At 33.3% G+C, this 23,469-nt stretch overlaps 1 protein-coding gene across 1 annotated transcript in view; it reads right to left on the reverse strand.

The window, feature by feature from the left end:
- Positions 1-3,149: 3,149 nt before the first annotated feature.
- The window catches only part of PTPRQ (protein tyrosine phosphatase receptor type Q), a 313,790-nt gene continuing 293,470 nt past the window's right edge, over positions 3,150-23,469 (reverse strand). Inside the window, exons 60-63 of the mRNA XM_031941204.1 lie at positions 22,082-22,230; positions 8,767-8,902; positions 4,881-5,004; positions 3,150-4,628 (exon numbers count right to left, since the gene is read on the reverse strand). Coding sequence (XP_031797064.1) covers positions 4,591-4,628; positions 4,881-5,004; positions 8,767-8,902; positions 22,082-22,230 — 447 coding nt within the window. The 3' untranslated portion in view covers positions 3,150-4,590. The remainder of the gene's footprint in view (positions 4,629-4,880; positions 5,005-8,766; positions 8,903-22,081; positions 22,231-23,469) is intronic.

A 23,469-nucleotide genomic window follows, 5' to 3' on the forward strand; every position in this document is an offset into this window, starting at 1 on the left:
AGGAAAGATGGACATTTATGAAATAGGAGCAGTCTAGTTTAGCATAACAATTTAATCAAAATCAAGAATGAAAGATCTTTGAAGGGATGGATGATTTCCTTTTTTATCTTTGTAACTTCAATATCTGGCAAGATGTTTAACATATTATGTATTGCCAGAGAAACTGAGGCAGGACAGAGATTAGAGAGTATTTAATAATTTATTTAAAGGGAGAGACTCCCTGGAACCAAATGGATCCATGGTTTGGTCCCAGGGCTAAATGAGACTATCATCTCCAAGAATCCAGCAAACAATGAGAGTTCTCAATGACTTATGTACACATGTGGTTCAGACTCAGGGAGTAGACTGAGTTGAGGGTAGAGTCAGGGTGCTGGGACTCTGACAGGATAGGGTGAGCCTCCAGAGATGAGATGACATAATCAGGGGGAGGCACTCCGGACATGGGGAGAGGCATCTTGATAAGACGGTATCTGACATTCCCATAGCTTGGGATGGGGAGAGGCATTCTGATATTCTAAAACATAAGATCTTTTACCCTTATCAAATATTTTGATAAAGAGGGAGGGCAATTTTTGCCAGACTGAGATTTTAGAAGCAAAGAAACTGAGTCAGGACTGGGTCGGGATAATTATGGAAACTCAGAATTGTGGCATAACAATTATAGATATTTACTAAGTGCTTATTGAATTTGTTTTCCTTTTTTCTGAAGGAAAAAAGACATAAAGCACAAAGTTATATACAGACATCAATTAAAATGAAATTTCCCTCCTAGGCAAAATTATTTAAACTTCAATGTTGTGGTTTTCTTTTTCCTCTACTTTCTCCTCTACTATGCATTTTAATTGATTTTCAAATTCATTGTCTTGCTTCCAGTTCTTCCTGTTTCTCTTGTTTCTTGTTTCATCTCAAAACTTCTCCTCCTCCTCGTTTCAATAACAATTAAAATATATGCATCTCTTATTAAGTGTCAGGCACTGTGCTAAGTGCTTTACAATTATGATTTCATTTGATTTCCACAACAAATCTATGAGCTAGCTTCTCATGCAACTAGTAAGGGTCATACAACTAGTAAGTGTCAGAGGCTAGATTGAAATTCGGGTCTTACTGATTTCAAGACTAGTGCTCTATCTACCTTACCACTTACTTACCCTTAACTAAAATATTTATGATCTCATTGATTCTGAAGTTCCTTATAGTGATAACTGACCATTTGGTGTGACTCTTATTCATGTTCCCCCACAATTTGAATCAGGAAATATTTTGAAGATAATAGAGGATAACTTGGAATATTATCCTCTTCTCACCCTTTACTTTTTATGCTTATATATTTCCTTGATGATATCCTTATGTCTAGTTCAAGTTCCTCATGTTTTATATTTTGTAGTTTCATCAATCTATCATGCAACTTTCCATTGCCCTCTCTATGATATTCACTTTTAATTATCCAGAGATATTTGTACATTATGACTCACACTCACACAACACTCATTCCACAGGTGCCCATGATCTTTATGACTCTCATAAGTTAAATCCTATCTGTTTTTATTCTGATTTTTCCTAATTTATTTTCTCCCTTTTCCATGAAAATATATGGATTCACAAAAATTTTCCTGCCTTTTTTGAAAACTACAAAAATTTCTTAGTCAAGGTAGCTTTCTGAGATACAGCTTGGCATAGAAAATAACATCTTGGCAGTGGAGTCTGGAAGACTTTATTTTGCTCCTATTTCTGAAACTTAGTATCAGGGAGGCTGCTACTGTTTTGCCACTGGATTCTCTGGAAGAGAAGGTGAGGCTGCTGACTTTGAGCAACTTTGCCTCATATAAATCCAATTCACACTGAAGTCAAGACATCACCTATCATATCATGATGTCATTGGTATCTTTGAAAATGAAAGACAGACAACAAACAATAGCAATTCAGTAATACAGTTATTATGACCAAAATTTTATAGATAAAAAAACACATGTTCAGAGAAGTAAAGGGATTTAGTCAAAGTCACCTAATTACTAAGTGCCAGAACTAGTACTTGTATTTAGGACTTTAATTCCTAGGCTAGAGTTCGTGGGTGAGTCATTACCTACTTTTTATTAGTATAGTATTGATGATGACAACTCACTGAACAAAAGTGATCACCATTTACTCTAGGACATATTTTAATGTGTATGTGTGTGACTTATGTGGGAAAGCTAAATAGAATGGTCTACATCTAAAGTTTGGACTCTGAATGAAGGTAAATTTGTAATTGGTTCATGTTGCATTGCTATTTTGTGCTTGTGGTTGTTGATTAGTGTATTTGTATTTGTGTACACAGACTGAAGGGAAGCTATTATGTTACTTATCTCCATCGTTCAATTTAGAAAACAATTTTTGCCTTGAAATAGTCAGACATTTTAAGTAAAAGTATTCTTTTTTTTTTTTCATCAAAAGCTTGACAATGGGCCAAGAGAAACTGGTTTCACAGAATCTGAATTTGAATTCTCGTTTCATGGTGCACTGGAGAGGTCTAGATTCAAAGTCCTTGAAACCCGACTCTACCTGTTAACATTTTCATGCCTCAGTTTCCACATCTTTAAAATAAAAGGATTGAATCAGAGACCACCTAATCTAGCTAGGTCAGTCTAACATGAAGGTTGGTCTTCCCCCTCATCCCAAGTAGGTCATGCTGTCTTGCCTTTCTTGGGTAAAAGTAAAAATGAAGCTAGGTGACACAGTGGATAAGATGCCAGGGCTGGAACTAGGAAGATTCATCTTCATGAATTCAAGTTTGACCTCAGACACTTCCTAGTTGTATGACCCTGGAGAAATCACTGTTTAGCTCAGTTTTCTCATCTGTAAAATGAGCTGAAGAAAAGGCAATCAATTTTAGTATCTTTGCCAAGAAAATTCTACATGAGGCCTTAAAGAGTTGGATGTGACAGAACAATAAAATCAAATTGTTTTTTGTATTAAGAATTCCAGGTTGGTTGATTTAATGTATCACACTAATTGATTTAGCTTTAGAAGAAATGATGGACCACTTATGCTTTTGTGAGTATATAAAACTAATATTTTCTAAAAGAAAGATAAAATTTCAACTTCTGGTTGCAAAAAAGTAATCCAAATCACAAAATATATTTATTAGTCATCAAATAGTTATATATATTTATATATGTATATATATATTAAAGCACATGTGAAAACAATATTAATTGTATTAACATTTTCAAAAATATTTAGGGTCTTACCACAGTAGCAAACTTCTTTCATCGGACTGTCATTTGCATAAAGAAATTATATGAATAGGTCAACCAACAAATATTCATGTGGGAGTTCTTTAAGAAGCATTAGGAGTTTAGACAGGCCAATACTATTTGCTTTAAATATTCAAGTGAAATAACAACACTATGCTTAAGTTCAAAATCTAATTATTACATTTTTTCCCATTTCCTAATAAGCTGAGGACATAGAGACAAAAGTTTTCTTTCTAAATCTCTTTATGGTTTGCTGTTGGGTTCCAGTTCTTCATTTCTAGGTATGACATAGAACATCACCCCACACACACACCATGAATCAATACTAGGAAATGAAATTCAGACCAAGCTATTCAAACTGATTTTAAGACCCTGTTGGCACCACAGTAGTACAATAGACTGTTTAATCTACATCATTAATTTACAAGTTGGAATCATCTTACCATTGTTCTTTTTTGTTTGTTTGTTGTTTTTTAAGTAGTATTAGCAGGTACAGGAATTCTCTAAAAATACAAAATAATCAGATTAGTCTATTCCTAAAAGACAACATTTAGATAAACTTACTCTACTTTGTACTTTAAAATAGAATGAAACATATTTGATGGTATGTTTCCAGAAACTGCCTAGTTTGAGGGATAGATACTTTGATTTTTTTTTTTATATAGTTCGATGAATCATTTTCTCTCTTCATTTCTTTGTTTTCTTCTATTTTTTAAACTGGGAATCACAAAGCAGTTTAAATAGCCCCAAGTGTCCCTAAAGAGCTACTGTGTGTTGCATAAAAGCTGAATAATTCCTGCAGTGTCAGGGGGTGACTGTTCAGCTGTTCAGGATCATGAGTTGATATCCCAGCACTCATAAAATAGAAGATTCAAAACCCAGGAACATACATTGAGACAGAGATCATCATGACAGTTCTGGAAGTAATCCACAAGAAATGTCAACACTCAGGAGGCCAAAAGGCCACCACTGCATCAACATTTACAGCACTGACTTAAAATCAGGGAGAATTCACAGTGAAGCATTCATATTAAGGGGATGATAACTTCACATTATATTTGGCCCATTTAGGAAAAAAACAATGTGTGGATCTGCAAGATACTCTGGGATGTCTCAGAATTCACATTTGTTTTAAAGGCAGATTATGTAATTCTGTGCATTTTTTTTAAATGAAGAAACTGTTATCCAGATGCTTTTACAAAACAATTGTCACTTTTTTGTAACAATTTATAACAATTTTGGGTTTTTTTTAAAGGATTGTTTTCAAGATTGTGAATTTTTATTCAGGTTAATAGGGGAATACATTTGGCCCCTGGGTTTAAAAAAATCCTCTGGTTGTAATCTTTTGTCATAGTGTTTACATGGTGGTTTCTTCCCATTCAAGCTCAACATCACCTACAAAAACAAAAATATAGGTCACAAGAGAGAAATCAATGTAAAACCTGCATAATTTTGAGAATTTCAGTGAGAAAATATAATATATATATATAAATGTCTTTATTGTGACTTGGGTGAAAAGGGAACAGAAGGATTCATGTTTACATTGCCTACCTGCCTAAATACTTGTCAAAGTATATTCACTGTTTAAATAATGCACCTGCTGGGGAAGGGGAGAAAATAAGTTAGGTACAACTTGTCTCTGTTTACCTTCCATGGCATCCAAAGAGTCCATCTTCTGAAGGGCTGAATAATTCACAAAACAGATGGGTTGATGACTTCCCTTACTTGATAATAGATCCAAAATGCACTGATGCAAAAAAATGTATTGTGCCTAGACAACAAAGAAATGAAAAGTGAACCAAAATTTTTAAAAGATTTAATTAGAAGAAAAATACAGAACAATAAGGACATAAATGAAAAAAGCATTTGTTTTGTAGCAACTGTACACCATTTACCACAAAGGGCCTCCCTAACACTTAGCAAAATATCTAGCACACAGTATGTGCTTAATTAATGCTTATTACCAGATTGATATCCTCATAAATTTTATCATTTTTGATGACTTGAAAAATATTTATCTAGGTTATTAAACTTCAAGTGCTTGTTGAGATGGCTAAACACGACAGGCCATTAGTTCATACTTTTCTTCAATTTCATGTTTCAGTTGATTTCTCATTCATTCATCATGGGCCAGACACATTGCTAATAACAGGGGGGTCCAGATATGAAAACAAAAATAAAACAGTGTCTGTCCTCAAAGAGCTTATATTCTACTGGAAAAAAATAATATGTGAAGGAAACATAAAATAGGCACAGAATAAATGCAAAGTCATTTTCAGGTAGGGGAGACCACAGCAACTAGAGGGAGGCAAAGCTGAAGAAGATCTCATTAGGATAAGCTAAAGAATAGAATCTCTTTTTATATAGTTTGCTAGGTAGCAGAGTTATAGAAAGGAGATAATAACATCTGTAAAGTTGGAGCTAGAGGTGGCAAAATTTTTCAAGACAAAAAATATTTCAAGGAGCATTATTTTTTTAAGTCTCCACAGATGTGAAAACACCTATGCATCATCCAAAAGACTAAATTGAACATTAAAAAAATCGTATCACAAACACATTTGTGTGCCTGATATTGATGCGGGAAAGATTCCAATCTTTGATTCCCAACCCCCCTAGCTAATGTAAATTACCCTTTGACTCACAAATCCTGGTCCCTTTGAATTCCAATAGAAGGTCCGGACCTGTCCCAGCCCCACCCGGATCTGAGCCAACTTTGGGGCTACACCCCAAAGCCCCTCGAGCTAAGTCTCCGACTTAAAAGGACCACACTGGGAACCCCTCTTTGCAGAGATTCCAAACATGGTCGCCATGTGAGGACCCTCTGTCCACTGGACCCTCTGTCCAGTGCCCTCTTTATCTCTACCTTCACCTATCTCCTACTTCTAAACTCAATAATAAACCTCTTTTATTAATTTAGCTCTCTGGGCTAATAAATGCTTTTATTGGGAATCCGCGCCGCTTCTAGACCTCATGTACCGCCGTATCCTTGCGCCGAATCTAAGGGGGTTGCAGGGGAACTCTGTTTGACTCCCTGTACCCCAAACCTGCCACTAGACCTAACTAAACCCTAATTTCATTTAGGTATCCCAAATGTAGACCTCAACACATGTGGTCTACACCTCAACATTCGGTTCCTAATCTCAACAATATCACTTAAGAATTCTCTCTAAATAATTAAATGTAATACTATCACAGTGGAACATTGAAACTTGTTGTGAAGATAGTCTAAGAATATTATTCCCAATGGCAATTTGTCAGTATTAAGCATTCAGTTTCCCTAAAAAATCATTTTATAGGATGATACATAATCAGTTGTAGCAGGTTTTGTGTGTTTGTTAAAAAGGAATTATCTATATTTTTCTCAGAGTTATATCTGATATCTACTAGTTATGACCAGCCTCATCAACCTTTCTTTTGATAGGAGAGGGAAAAACAATTTTCTGTTAAAGCTTGTAAATGGGTATGCAATGGTATAACAACTCTAGGAGATAATTCTCAGAGTGTGGGTAAATTTAATGTGGACTTTTGACTTCATTGATGTAGAAACACACTCCATTGGAACAGACTGTAAATTTTTATACAATTAAAACAATAACAGATATTTCCATAACAGGGTTTATAAAACATTTTAACAAATAATAATAACTAATATTTATATAGCTCTTTAAGATTTGCAAAGCATTTTGCATACATTTTCTCAATTGATTCACACAACAATCCTGTGAGGCAGATGCTATTATTTTTGCTACTTTATAGATAAATAAACTGAAGTTGAGAAATATTATAGTGATTAAGTAACTGAGGCAGATTTGATGTTGTCTTCATGATTTCTTAGCTTTGTAACCCCAGGACAATGCCTGGTGCATATCAGCAACATAAAATAAACTTGTTGAATTGAATTGGCATCAGAATGATAGTGAAAATGCTATAAGCTTGTTCTTCTTATAAAGGTTGCTATGTGAATTATAAAGCTACTTTTATGGTGGATAGACTATTCAATGACATTTCATTTATATATGCATATAAATGGAAAGTTATATAAATCTTGTTTTTTCTCCACGTATAAAGAATTTAATTTCATATATACTATATACATATATTTGTGTAATGAAAGAAAGTCATGGAATAGTGGATAGAGAGCTGTCCACAGAACCAAAAAGACATGTCTTCAAAACCTGTCCTTGGCCACATACTGCTGTTACCTAATCAAATCCTTTATTTTCTCAGTTCTATTTTAAACTCTGTAAGAAACAAACTTCAGTGAAGGAGCCCACCTGCATTGGTAGAGAACTTTATCTTAGAGTTTCCAATACTGATGAAATCATAGGTTTAGTCCTCATCCTTAGAAATATAAATATATAAATGAATCAATGAAAAGTATTGGGCAAATCTTGTGTTTTTTAATAGTATATCTAACTATCTTCTTACAGATGGTAATCTGTTTCACCATATTTAGATATTACTGGATCAAATAAAAGAATCATTTCTAAATGAAAAAGGTGGGGTTTTTTTCCTGCATAACCATTTTTGCTTTTATTATTCCAATACTAAATGGAAGTTAGCTAGGGACCTAGACGAATATATGATCTAATTTCTTTTTCTTCTTCCCTCCCTCCCTCCCTTCCTTCTTTTTCTCCTTCCTTTCCTTCCTTCCTTCCTTCCTTCCTTCCTTCCTTCCTTCCTTCCTTCCTTCCTTCCTTCCTTCCTTCCTTCCTTCCTTCCTTCCTTCCTTCCTCTTTTCTCTCTCTCTTTTTCTTTCTTTCTTTCTCTCTCTCTTTTTTTCTTTCTTTCCTTCTTTCTTTCTCTCTCTTTTTTCTTTCTTTCTTTCTTTCATATTTTGCATGAGAAAGAAGGGAAGGGAATAACCACTTACATAATGTTTAATATGCATCAGGTACTTTACGTATGAATCTAATTTGATACTCACAATATTCCTGAGAAGTAGGTAGTTTTTATAGCTAGGGAAACTGAGGCAAAGAGAGGTTTGGATTGTTATTGTTGTTTTTTAAGTGTCTTTTAAGTGTCACAATTATAACACTTTAGTAAGGTATCTAATGGAGTAGCTAGGTGGCTTATTGGTTAGTGCACTGGATTTGGAATCAAGAAAATTCATCTTCTTGAGTTACTCATCTTCCTCAATTCAAATCTGACCTTAAATACTTACTAGCTGTGTGACCCTGGGCAAGTCAGTTAACCTTGTTTGCCTCAGTTTCTTATCTATAAAATGAGCTGAAGAAGAAAATGGCAAAGCAATCCAATACCTTCGCCAAGAAAACCCCAAAATGGATCATGAACAGATGAACCTGACTGAAAAACAACATACATGTTAGCTAGTAAGTATTTAAAGTCACATTTGAATTTGTGTGTTTCTGCCTGTAAGTCTAGTATTTATCCACTGTATAACCTGTCTCAGAAATTTAGTTCTAATTATTTTCTTTAAAGCTTTGTGTGTGCTTGAAAGTATTAAAGTGACACCAGCATCTCAATTCTAGGTAGGATCAGAGGACTATTGGTAAGTAGCTTTTTCTCTTACCAGATTCTGCACCATGCACATTCTCTCACTTCTCAGTTCTGCTACAAGTCCGTATATATCCACAAAGTCATGGTCATTTATATGTTGTGTTAAATGGTCCAGAGCAATAAAAACTCCAGTTCTTCCAACTCCAGCACTGTGAAGGAAATAGACCATACACTATGAATAATTTACACTATACCATACCATGCATCATCATGCTGTACTTAACAAATGGAAATCTTGTAGGACAATGGATAGAGTGTTGGGCTTGGCATCAGGAAGACAAGTTTAAAGCTGGCCTCAGAAACCTTCTTGGTTGTGTGATCCTGGGCAAGTTACTTTATCCTACTTACTTCGATGGTCTCATCTGTAAATGAGTTGGAGAAGAAAATGGCAAACTATTTCACTTATCTTTGCCAAGAAAACCCCAAATGGAGTTATAAAAAGTCAGGAATGATTGAAAACAACTAAACAACAACATCAAGATTTATTTCTACCTCTAAATCTCTAATTCTATGAAATGCTTATTGATGAATGAAGAGGAAACCTGTTACTAAGAAATGTCAACCATTTAAAATATGAAACATTTCATAATATGATGTATAGCATAGTGCTAGGCTCACCATAGGTTTTTATAAATGTTGTCAACTTGCTTATATAGCTTTTTCCTCCACCGTACTAAAATGAAGATGTTCTGTTCTCCTGAATATTTTTGCAGGTTTTCTTAAGTATGCTTATTTGTCACAGATACAACAATTGAGAGATGATTTAAGAAAGCAAGGAGAAATAGAACACTGCACTTGGAGATAGATCTAAATTTGAAAACTGCTTCAGAGATTTAATAACTATGTGACCATGGACAAATCTTTTTTTAGTTTGTTGTGGGGTTTTTGTTTTTGGGGGAAGCAAATGAAGTTAAATGATTTGCCCAGACACACAGCTAGTAAGTATCTGAGCCTGGATTTGGACCCAGGTCCTCATGAAAGCACCAGGGCTGGTGCTCTATCCAATTCACCACCTGGCTGCCGCTGTAAGTCACTTTGACCTCCCTCTGCTCCTGTTTCCTCATCTGTAAAAAGTGGTTAAATGACACTATATTCTCTAGGCTCTTAATCTCACAAGTGAGAATTAAAAAAGAAAACATACATAATGTATTATATAAACATTACCTATGATAATTTGATTTTATGACACTTGCGCTTTAATGTTTCAGTGTGTGCCTTATCCAGTGAAATTGGGGAGGTGGTATTTAAAAGCAAAGGAAAACCAACAAAAAAGTGAAACTTCCTTGAAATTAAGAAACCTGTACCAGAAACACGTTGCAACAATTTACATCATCATATAGCATTAACTACATGTGGATAGTAGGATTCCTTCTAGGAAAGCAGTGGAAAGCATGCTGATTTAATGGGGTCTTAACTCAGTACTCATGAAGAATTTTTTTTTAATTTTTAGAATTATATTTCAATAGAACTGTTTTCCTTATCATGTGCATTAAGTTTATTTTAAAACATTGCAGTTTAAAGATATGATTCTGACTAGGGGTCCATAGGTTTTGCCACATTGCCAGAGGCATCCATGACAAATAAAATGTTAAATATCCTTGCTTTGCAGTTGGAGAATGTGGATTCAGATTTTCCCTAAGACATTTCTCCCATAATTATGGTAAGTCACTTAGCTTCCCTAGACCTTTCCTTTTCTGCAAATTAAGGGATTTGGATTAGATAGTCTTTGGGGCCCCCTTCATCTCTCAATGTCGTTGTTATTTACTTCAAATGTGATAATTCACAATTTCTCTCACTAAGGTAAATGGTATTGTTTGTTTTAAGAACTGGAAAAGGAGGGACAAGGAGAGGCTAGAAAATGAAGAAGTTAGATAACCTGTGAGCTTTTCACTAAGGAGCAGAGATGTGATGTGAAGGAGCCAGAGGAATTCATCATCAATGGCTTTTAACGCCTCCAGAAGTTGTTTATGATTTATCCCTGATTTTAGAGGCACACAGTGCTGGCCAAGCAAGGCCAGGAGTAATGTGATCTGAGCGGCTCATTCCAGGGATCAAACATGCTCTAGCAGCAAAAAGGGCATTACAATCATGTAGCTTCGAAGCCTCAAGGGTGTGTGTTGTTGTTATAAGGTTGTCATGGTATAAAACAAGGGTGTAGTCTGTGGAAATTATGTGGCTAAAAAAACCCCACAAAAACCACTTGCATTTTATCTGCCATGTAACAGTGGATATAAAAATGAACACTGACTTCTTACTTCCAAACATGCATTCAGAATTTTTACACTATCTTTGGAAATGTAATTTAAAATATTTTTGTAGCTGAAAAATGTTACACATACATATATGTGGATGTAAATATTATTAAATAACAAATATAATTTAGTTTACTACCTATAGTGTAAAGCTTCTTAAAGGCAGTGACCATGCCTTTTTAAAATCTTTTTATTCCTCTGGCCTTAGAAGAGGGGCAGTATGGCAGAGTTATGGGATCACAGGTTCAGAACACTGAGAAAGATCAGAAGCCATTTAGTACAACCCTCCCATTTTTCATGCGAGGAAACTGAGGCCCAGAACAGATAATGGCTTTCCCATGATCACAGAGGTGGTAAATACTACCGGAAGATTTTTGACCCCAGATTTTTTGACTCCCTAGAGAGTTGATCATGACTTTGGTGCTTACTATGGAAAAAAGAAACAACATGATAGAGCAGGTAAGGGGCTGGACTAAGAGACAGACAGATCTAGATACAGCTTCTGTTTCTGACACACAGTAGTTTTCTGACCACAGACAAATATCTTAATTTCTCAGAATCCCAGCCAACCCTATAAGATTATAAATTCTAGAGGGGTTAAAGATCGTTATCAGTGCCCAAGTCCTTTGTCTTTTGTCTGGCCCTAGAATTTCTTGACACCAAGTCAAATCCTTCAATCATTTAACCATGCAGCCTCTCCTTGTCTATAGTAAACACTTAATAAATGTTTACTAGTACTGGGTAAAAATAATAATGAAAGACATTACAATTGTGTTTGATATTTGCAAATTTCTATATGGTCTAGTGATAATTTCTAAAACTAAGCTGTATATTAAGATGTAGGGAAAATGAAAAAGTCATGAAATATGGATAAAATATCGAGGCAGGAAAAGCAACTTCTGACTTGATGATGATTTTTGAGGTATCTTTGTAATTGAAGAACCAGTTAAATTTACTTCTTTTGTTGTATGTAACATAAATTGAATGGTAAACTTGACCTGAATAAAAATAGTGACTCAAAACTCATCTAGATCCTATTGACTCAGTTTCTTTATCTGAGAATAGTAATAATTTTCTAGTGTGTCTCTTATGCAACTGATGTAAAGAATACCTTTTGTAAAAATTAAAGAGCTATTTGATTGTAAATGTTATATGCACACTTGAATATAAAGCATATTTGAGTATTCAATTTTTTTCTGATAGATTGTTCCATGTATAACAAGCAGGCTTTTGTACATTTGGCCATATTTATCCAAAGAAAGATTTTAGTAGAGAAATTCCAATATCCAATTATTCCAGAATGGCATATGAGAAAGCTCAAAGGTATTTCAGAATAGTGTGTAATTTATTTCAATTTAGGATTAAGAAAGAATTATAGTCTTGGTAAAAGTGGTTATTCAGGAAATAGAAAGACCTAATAAATATTATTGAAGAAAAATTGTTTTTAGTGCACCCTCCCCAGATATTTCTAAAAAGTGTAATTACCTTGATTTCATAGTTATTTTTATCTAACTTAAATTTAAAAATCTTAAATAAATAAATGACAGTTCTCCCCCCTAAAAATTGACATTTTATAGAGATGTAGGTTCCTTATCATAAATTCTAAAATAAGGTAGGAATTCTTTAAGGTGTGTACACCTTATAGTACAAAACTACTAAATTTTTATTTATCCATGTGTAATCTCTATAACTTCAGTCTTTGAAGATATATGAGTTAGTGTAGTAGATTCTGAGATCTATGTAATTAAGGAAGAAGCTTACTAAGCTATTGAGGAAAACTTAATAGTTATGTTTTCCACTAATCTCTGAGCCTAGAAAATAGCAATTATTATAAAAGGAAAAAATTTAAATTTATAATTAATTTATATTGAGCAAGTTCCATAAAGAAAAACAGATTTCTCAGAGCCAAAATAAAAGAATAAAGGCAGGAACTAGACTAAGTTCTCCCAAATTTCCCTTCAAACATTATTAAAATAATGCCTCATAATGAATTCTGTAGTTGCAGAGCCAACAAAATAGAGTGAAACAATTTTCCAGCCTAAGACAACTTAGAAGTTCAGCTAGAAAGGTCTGTTGCACTGGGATGAGAGAGAAGTATAATCCACTTGGCAACACTTCAGGAAGACAGCAAAAAGCTTTAAAGGTAATTAAAATGGCAACAGCAAGCTGTGATGGTAAGGGAGTCTAACCAGCCAACTGGATAGAAGAAGATTACAGGAGACCCTTTGCTGGCATCAAAGCAGGATTCTGTGACATTGTTCATATGAAGATTTAAGTAACAGTTCCAAGGTGAAGAGGAGCACTAGCAGGAGTTGGGATCTGGTCATAGTTCCATGATAGAAAAGAGTGTTTGTTGTCACTTAAACCATAATATAGGCCAGAAGAGGATTGACAATACTTCTTCCTAGATCATATAACCTTGGAAAAAGCAAAAACTTATAGAAAAGAGCAACATGAAAAACCTGAAGCTTGGTAAAATGTCCCTCTCATCCCAGCAGCAGAGCCCAACTTTACCCAGTGATAGCCTGGAAAAATGAGCAAAAGATAAAAAAAACAAAAACAAAAACAAAAAAACCTGACAATAAAAAGTTATCATGATGACAGGAAAGATCAAAACATTTAGAAGACAACAAAGTCAAAACAGCTATATCAAAACCTTCACAGAAAAATATGAATTGGTCTCAGGAACTAGAAGAGCTCAAAACTTTTTTAAAGTTAATAAGATAAACAGAGAAAAAATCAGGGATAGAAATGAGAGTGACACAAGGAAGTTATGAAAAAAAAGTCATCAGATTGTTTACAAAGGTACAAAAATAGTAAAGAAAACACCTAAAAAAGCAGAATAAGCCAAATGGTAAAGAGACAGAAAAATCCAATGAAGAGAACTTTAAAAAGTAGAATTGGCCAAATAGAAAAAGAAGAACAAAAATTCACTGGAAAAAAGAAACTTCAAAAAAGTAGAATTGGCCACATGGAAAAAAAAATACAAAAGCCCAATGAAGAAATAATTCCTTAAAAAGTAGAATTTGGCAAGTAGAAGCTAAAAAACCAATGAGACATCATGAAATAATAAAAACAAAATCAAAAGAAGAAAAAATAAGATGTGGAATATCTCATTAGAAAAAACAGTTTTGAGGAAGGACAAAATGAAAGGATAGGGCAGAAAGAAAATATAGTGGGCGAAGCAGAATGGAAGGAATACACAATCAGTAATCATAATAGCAGAAAGGATTAAAATACAGAATCATATTCTATGTTGTTTACAAGAAACACATTTGAAGCAGAGAAATAAACACAGAATAAAGAGAAGGGAGTGAAGAAGTATCTATCATGCTTCATCTGAGGTGAAAAACAAAAATATGGATAGCAATCATGATTTTACACAAAACAAAAACAAAAATCTCATTTAAAAATAAGCAACTGCATTTTCCTAATAAATTACATAGACAATGAAGCAATATAAATATTGATTTAGAGAAAATTCTCTCTCGCCTCATTAAAAACGGGGGAGAGGAAAAGGGAAAAGAAAAAGAGTAATAAGGGAAGGAAGGGGGAAAGACTCAAAGGGCGGGAGGGAGGGATTATAAAGAGGATAAGTATCGTGATACAAGAGGGGTACATAAGTTTAAAAGGGGGAAAGAGGGTTGGGGGAGGCAAGAATAAATAAAGCACAATCTGGGGTTATTAGGATGGCAGGAAATACAGATTTAGTAATTCTAACCGTAAATGTGAATGGGATGAACTCCCCCATAAAGAGGAGGCAGATAGCAGACTGGATCAAAAGTCAGAACCCTACAATATGTTGTTTACAAGAAACACATTTAAAGCAGGGGGATACATATAGAGTAAAGGTAAAAGGCTGGAGCAAAATCTATTATGCTTCAGGTGAAGTCAAAAAAGCAGGGGTAGCCATCCTTATCTCAGATCAAGCAAAAGTAAAAATTGATCTAATTAAAAGAGATAAGGAAGGAAACTACATCCTGCTAAAGGGTAGCATAAACAACGAAGCAATATCAATATTAAACATATATGCACCAAGTGGTATGGCACTCAACTTCCTAAAGGAGAAGTTAAGAGAGTTGCAAGAAGAAATAGACAACAAAAATGTAATAGTAGGAGATCTCAACCTTGCACTCTCAGAATTAGACAAATCAAACCACAAAACAAATAAGAAAGAAATTAAAGAAGTAAATAGAATATTAGAAAAATTAGGTATGTTGGATCTTTGGAGAAAATTGAATGGAGATAGAAGGGAATATACTTTCTTCTCAGCAGTTCATGGAACCTATTCAAAAATTGACCATATATTAGGACATAAAGACCTCAAAATTAAATGCAAGAAAGCAGAAATAGTAAATGCTTTCTTTTCAGATCATGATGCAATAAAAACTACATTCAACAAAAAGTTAGGGGGAAATAGACCAAAAAGTAATTGGAAACTAAACAATCTCATCTTAAAGAATGATTGGGTGAAGCAGCAAATTATAGATACAATTAATAATTTCACTCAAGATAATGACAATGATGAGACATCATACCAAAATTTGTGGGATGCAGCCAAAGCGGTAATAAGAGGGAATTTTATATCCTTAGAGGCTTACTTGAATAAAACAGAGAAAGAAAAGATTAATGAATTGGGCTTGCAACTAAAAAAACTAAAAAAAGACCAAATTAAAAACCCCCAATCAAATACTAAATTGGAAATTCTAAAATTAAAAGGAGAAATTAAAAATATTGAAAGTAAAAAAACTATTGAACTAATTAATAAAACTAAGAGTTGGTTCTATGAAAAAGCCAATAAAATAGATAAGCCTTTGGTAAATCTGATTAGAAAAAGGAGGGAGGAAAATGAAATTAGTAGTCTTAAAAATGAAAAGGGAGAACTTTCCACCAATGAAGAGGAAATTAGAGAAATAATAAGGAGTTATTTTGCTCAACTTTATGCCAATAAATTTGATAACCTAAGTGAAATGGATGACTACCTCCAAAAATATAGACTTCCCAGACTAACAGAGGAGGAAGTAAATTGCTTGAATAGTCCCATTTCAGAAAAAGAAATAGAACAGGCAATTAAACAACTCCCTAAGAAAAAATCCCCAGGACCAGATGGATTTACATGTGAATTTTACCAAACATTTAAAGAACAATTGGCCCCAATGCTATATAAATTATTTGATAAAATAGGGAATGAAGGAGTCCTACCAAATTCCTTCTATGACACAGACATGGTACTGATACCTAAACCAGGTAGGCTGAAAACAGAGAAAGAAAATTATAGACCAATCTCCCTAATGAATATTGATGCTAAAATCTTAAATAAGATATTAGCAAAAAGACTACAGAAAATCATCTCCAAGATAATACACTATGATCAAGTAGGATTTATACCAGGAATGCAGGGCTGGTTCAATATTAGGAAAACTATCAATATAATTGGCCATGTTAATAACCAAATTAACAAAAACCATATGATCATCTCAATAGATGCAGAAAAAGCATTTGATAAAATCCAACATCCATTCCTATTAAAAACACTTGAGAGTATAGGAATAAATGGACTTTTCCTTAAAATAATCAGCAGCATCTATTTAAAACCATCAGTAAGCATCATATGTAATGGAGACAAACTGCAACCATTCCCAATAAGATCTGGAGTGAAACAAGGTTGCCCACTATCACCGTTACTATTTAATATTGTATTAGAAACGCTAGCTATAGCAATAAGAGCTGAGAAAGAGATTAAAGGAATAAGAATAGGCAATGAGGAAGCCAAATTATCACTCTTTGCCGATGACATGATGGTATACTTAGAGAACCCCAGAGATTCTGCTAAAAAGTTATTAGAAATAATCCACAACTTTAGCAAAGTTGCTGGTTATAAAATAAACCCACATAAGTCATCAGCATTCTTATATATCACTAACAAAATCCAACAGTCAGAGTTACAAAGAGAAATTCCATTTAAAGTAACTACTGATAATATAAAATATTTAGGAATCTATCTGCCAAGGGAAAATCAGAAACTTTATGAGCAAAATTACAGACCACTTTTCACACAAATTAAGTCTGATCTAACCAATTGGAAAAATATTAAATGCTCTTGGATAGGGCGAGCAAATATAATAAAGATGACAATATTACCTAAACTAATCTATTTATTTAGCGCTATACCAATCAGACTCCCAAAAAACTATTTTAATGACCTAGAAAAAATAACAACAAAGTTCATATGGAAAAACAAAAGGTCAAGAATTTCAAGGGAATTAATGAAAAAAAAATCAAATGATGGTGGCTTAGCTGTACCAGATCTAAAATTATATTATAGAGCAGCAGTTACCAAAACTATTTGGTATTGGCTAAGGAATAGATTAGTTGATCAGTGGAATAGATTAGGTTCAAGGGATAAAACAGTCAACAAATATAGCAACCTAGTCTTTGACAAACCCAAAGATCCCAGCTTTTGGGATAAGAACTTACTGTTTGATAAAAATTGCTGGGAAAATTGGAAACTAATATGGCAGAAACTAGGCATTGATCCATACTTAACGCCGTACACCAAGATAAGGTCAAAATGGGTTCATGACCTAGGCATAAAGAATGAAATTATTAATAAATTAGAGGAACATAGGATAGTTTACCTCTCAGACCTGTGGAAGGGGAAGGTCTTTATGACCAAAGCAGAACTAGAGATCATTACTGATCACAAAATAGAAAATTTCGATTATACCAAACTGAAAAGTTTTTGTACAAACAAAACTAATGCAGACAAGATTAGAAGGGAAGCAATAAACTGGGAAAATATTTTTACAGTCAAAGGTTCTGATAAAGGCCTCATTTCCAAAATATATAGAGAATTAACTCTAATTTATAAAAAATCAAGCCATTCTCCAATTGAAAAATGGTCAAAGGATATGAACAGACAATTCTCAGATGAAGAAATTGAAACTATTTCTAGTCATATGAAAAGATGCTCCAAGTCATTATTAATCAGAGAAATGCAAATTAAGACAACTCTAAGATACCACTACACACCTGTCAGATTGGCTAAGATGACAGGAAAAAATAATGATGATTGTTGGAGGGGATGTGGGAAAACTGGGACATTGATTCATTGTTGGTGGAGTTGTGAACGAATCCAACCATTTTGGAGAGTAGTTTGGAACTATGCTCAAAAAGTTATCAAACTGTGCATACCCTTTGATCCAGCAGTGTTACTACTGGGATTATATCCCAAAGAGATTATAAAGAAGGGAAAGGGACCTGTATGTGCACGAATGTTTGTGGCAGCCCTTTTTGTAGTGGCTAGAAACTGGAAACTGAATGGATGTCCATCAGTTGGAGAATGGCTGAATAAATTGTGGTATATGAATATTATGGAATATTACTGTTCTGTAAGAAATGACCAACAGGATGATTTCAGAAAGGCCTGGAGAGACTTACACGAACTGATGCTGAGTGAAATGAGCAGGACCAGGAGATCATTATATACTTCAACAACAATACTATATGATGACCAGTTCTGATGGACCAGGCCATCCTCAGCAACGAGATCAACCAAATCATTTCTAATGGAGCAGTAATGAACTGAACTAGCTATACCCAGAAAAAGAACTCTGGGAGATGACTAAAAACCATTACATTGAATTCCCAATCCCTATATTTATGCACACCTGCATTTTTGATTTCCTTCACAAGCTAATTGTACAATATTTCAGAGTCTGATTCTTTTTGTACAGCAAAATAACGTTTTGGTCATGTATACTTATTGTGTATCTAATTTATATTTTAATATATTTAACATCTACTGGTCATCCTGCCATCTAGGGGAGGGGGTGGGGGGGGTAAGAGGTGAAAAATTGGAACAAGAGGTTTGGCAATTGTTAATGCTGTAAAGTTACCCATGTATATATCCTGTAAATAAAAGGCTATTAAATAAAAAAATTAATAATAAAAAAATAAAAATATATATATAAATATTGATGATATAATATTCAAATTCTTAGAGACAAAGTTAATTGAGTAAAAAAAAGAAATATAAGGTAAACTGTACTACTTTCCTCTCTTGTAACTGATACATCTAAGAAAAAAAAAAGAAAATCTATCCTGGGATCTATAATTGGAATGCAGGGCTGGTTCTTCAATACTAGGGAAAACTATCAGCATAATTGCCCATAATCAATAACAAAATAACAAAAAAGTCGAGTATTTCATTAGATAGAGAAAAAGCTTTTTTTTTTTAACAAAATACAACATATTTCTATTAAAACCTTTAGCATAGAAATAAATTCCTGATATAGATCCCACTTGATCATTGTGTATGTTCTTTGTGAGGGATTGCTAAAATTTTGTTAGTATTTTATTTTTAAAAATTGGAGACATTTGTCAGGGAAATTGGTCTAGTTTTCTTTTTCTGTTTTTTTTTCTTCCTTTTAAGTGTCACCATCATGTTTGTGTCATAAAAGGAATTTGATAAGCTCCTTTGTCTATTTTGTCCAAATAGTTTGGAATTAATAGTTTTTTTTTTAAGATTTAAGTATTTAAAATGATAAGTCATATCTACCTAAAACATCAGTAAGCACTATGTAATTAACAATTAACTATGATTACCCAAGCCAATTTATTAAATATTATTTATTTAATAATTGAAAAGAAACCCATTTTTATAAACATTTGTTCACTTTGCATTCTATATGTGCGTGTACATTGGTGTATATGTATTTGGGTGTGTGTGTATGTGTATGTGTGTAACTATATCTATTGTGATATCTATTGTGTATGGATCTTTAAGACACCATATTATCCATAAAGCAAAGATACTGGAATGGTTTGCTATTTCTTTTTCTAGGGAATTAAGGAAAGGAAAGGTTGAGTCACTCAGCTAGTAACTGTAGGTGGACATATTTGAATTCAGGTCTTCCTGATTCTATCCACTGAACTATCTAAATACACACACACACACATATGTATATGTGAATATCTAGATCTATCTATCTATGTATTTCTTAATATCTTAGGCAAAACGTTAACATTAATAGATGTATTATCTATTAAAATAATGTAATACAATAAAGAAGACCAAATGATTATTGTTTAGATATTTCAGTCATGTTCAAATCTTTGTGATCTCCATTTGGAAGTTTTGTTGTATTTCTTTTGACAAAGATACTGGAATACTATTTCTTCCTTTAAACTTATTTTAAAGATGAGCAACTGAGACAAATTGAGTTGTTACTTGTCTGAGGCCAGATTTGAACTTGGGATATGTCTTTTTTTTACTTTGGATCCAGTGCCATCCAGCACATAAATTATTAGCCATCATATAACTGCAATGAGAAAGATTGAAGCCAAAGTCACTTTGGTATTGACATATAAACTATTATTGCAACCATTTGCAGAATTCCACCATTTAATTCTCTCATGAAATTAATTAACCTTTTCTCAAGAATTCTTTCCATTTCTCCCCATGGTTAAGATTAAATCCAGTCCTTTCAGGAAGTTCTCTTAGTCCTTCTTCTTCTTTCCACTATTCAGCTATCCCAGTTAAGTCTTTTTAGAACTACATTTAAGTTATCAGGTTTCTCGATACTTAAATTAATGTGGAACAAGTTTCCATCACCTCTTAAAATAATAATAATATCTATAATAATAATAAAATCCAAAGCAGGAGTTCTTATGTTATACTCTCCTTTGACAATAAGGCAAAGCCTCTGGATCTCTTAAATGGTGTTTTAAATTAACTGAAGAAAATGTTAAGTTTCAGAGGTCTGGAGAAATAAAGATATCCTTTTTTCCCTAATTAAATTCATAGACTCTCTAAATCTCTATAGACCTCAGGTTAAGAAACCCTGATTTAAAGTCTCAGTGGAAGAGGCTATTGAAACTAGTATTATATTCCATATTATAACCATCATCTAAATCATCCATATCATTATTTATTTTTCAGTTTATTTATTCTATGATTAATTTTATGATAAACTTCTTAGTAAACTAAAGGATATCATCCTCTTTTTCCTACCCCAAGTATTTATTTGGAAAATTCAACTAATCAATTATATTGGTATATATATGTATTATTATTACAGACCCAACTGTTGCTCAAAATCACTAAGACATAACACTGATCTACAGTAAGGAAGAAAGGAAGGAAAGAAGGAAGGAAAGAAGGAAGGAAGGAAGGAAAGAAGGAAGAAAGAAAGGAAGGAAGGAAGGAAGGAAGGAAGGAAGGAAAGAGGGAGAAAGAAGCAAACAAAAATCTTAAGATTAATATGCAAATTACATAGAAGTAAAGTCTTTTAAATTATAGAGACCTAGCAGAAGACATCATAAATACACAAGAATAAGTTGTAATACATATCTTTCTCTTCGTCCTTTCTGCTATTGGATGTATACTGAAGATGTTTTTCTGTGAGTGTAGAAATTGAACTTGCATCTTAATTCTTTTATTTCTCTACAGAAAAAAGCTCTTCTATAAAGCTGAAAAATAATCTGCCAAACCTTGAGTCAAAAAGATTAATGGGATGATAACCGTTTGTCCTGGGAATATTTCTATCTGACCTCAATCAAATAAGATGAGAAGAACGATTTTTCTCTTAGGGTTAGGGACTGAATCTGTGATTTCATTGTTATTAGAAGATTTAACTGGGGATTTTTCTATAGTAGACTTAGTAATAACAACAATAATTACTTCCAGTTATATAACATTCCAAGGTTTGCTGAATGTTTTTGATATGTTAGCTCTTTTGAATCTAAATGGAAATTTTGTAAGATGATTATCATCTTTATTAATAATGAAAATCAAGCTATCAATGTGAACAAAATTTTTTTGGATCAGTAAGTAAAAGATATTTAATTTTTTTGTCATGGGGAACTTTAGTATAGGAATTCCTTTCACTAATGAAGATAGCAAACTGTGCATGATCATAGATAAGTTTTAGGGAGTTGCTTAAAGCACAAATAGCATGATTAACAGGTTTTGAATATTGATCTTCCTGATTCAAAGCCAAGAACTCTAGCCACAATACATCAATTTTTGATAATTAAAATTTTGAAGTCAATTTGACCATATGTAATACTTACCTGCAATGAACAACCATTGGTGTGGTGTCATGGGCTCTATTTGCTCGAATTAACTTCACAAAGTGAATTAATGGTGCACTATTTTCAGGAACTCCATGTTCAGGCCAAGCAGTAAAGTTACACTGTCGAACTGTCATACAATCTCCATGCTGGCAACCAGGTCAAATTAAAGAAGAAGATTAAAGAATATAGCATAATATGACATCAATTTAATCATAAAGTATGAAAATAGCAGAGTTAAAACATTATGCCAGTAACATTACAGAAATATCTAGCTGAGCTTAATATGTCTAGTTAGTATGACAGATAATTCATTTTACAAAAGATTCAACACTAATATACTAGTGAGAATTTTACTCTGAATATACAGTGAAAAATTGATAAGAATAACTACAAATAGCTATTTCCCTAGCATTTTTATTCATATTTATTAAACAGTATAATAGAATTCTAAAGCTGTTTTTATAAAGTTAGGTTTAGCAAAAGTCATTTTAGAATCCAATCTTAAGCAAATTATGCAGATATGTTTTCAGAATATGAAAAACCTTGTATATGGATATAAATGATAGAGAGCTGGATAGAAATCGGACTTGTGATTCATTGGTAGAGGAAAAAATCCTGGGAGAGGAAACTTCCCTTATCAATATATATGGGCACATTCACTAGTATTAGGGGGTTCCCTTGAATATTGAGAGGCTAAGTAATTGCTGTGGTTCACACAGTCAGCATGTGCTATAGAATGGCCTTAAAACTAGGTCTTTCTGGTTTTGAGATATACAGACATAAAGTAAATGTAGCTATAGCTATATATATATATATATTTGCATATAAATAGAAAGAAAACTCAGGAATGGGGACATTCTAAAATATAGAAACCTGGATTATCTGGATTAACCGTCTGTTGAGAATTATTACGTGACTTCAATGACTCCCTGTTTTCTTATATATAAAATGAAAGTATTGGACTCACTAGATGATACCTAAGGACTGTCCTCATTCTAAATCTAATACATTTTTTAATCCTCCTACTTGATTTTTTTTCCTCTACCACTGCTTTGATATGGGGCTTTGTAATGTTTTAACTTGCTGTTACAAATATTCTCCCATTTTTTTCTACAGCTATTATGGCCATGTTTTCTCTAGCCTTAAAATAATCCCCTACAGGCACCTTTCTATTTCTATTTCTTATCTGTCTTTGATTCCCTAAAGAATCCAGATATATCAAAGAACAGGGAGTGGAAGTCAGATAGATTAGCTAAATATGGTAGAATATGTCAGAACATTGACATGTTCTATTTCAATTACAGTGATATGGATAATACATTAAAATCCTCTTTACTATGATTTGAGGTAATACTGAGTTCTAAGGCTCATCTATGTGGGGTTCA

This window comes from Sarcophilus harrisii, chromosome 5, assembly GCF_902635505.1.
Source record: "Sarcophilus harrisii chromosome 5, mSarHar1.11, whole genome shotgun sequence".
Classification (NCBI taxonomy): domain Eukaryota; kingdom Metazoa; phylum Chordata; class Mammalia; order Dasyuromorphia; family Dasyuridae; genus Sarcophilus; species Sarcophilus harrisii.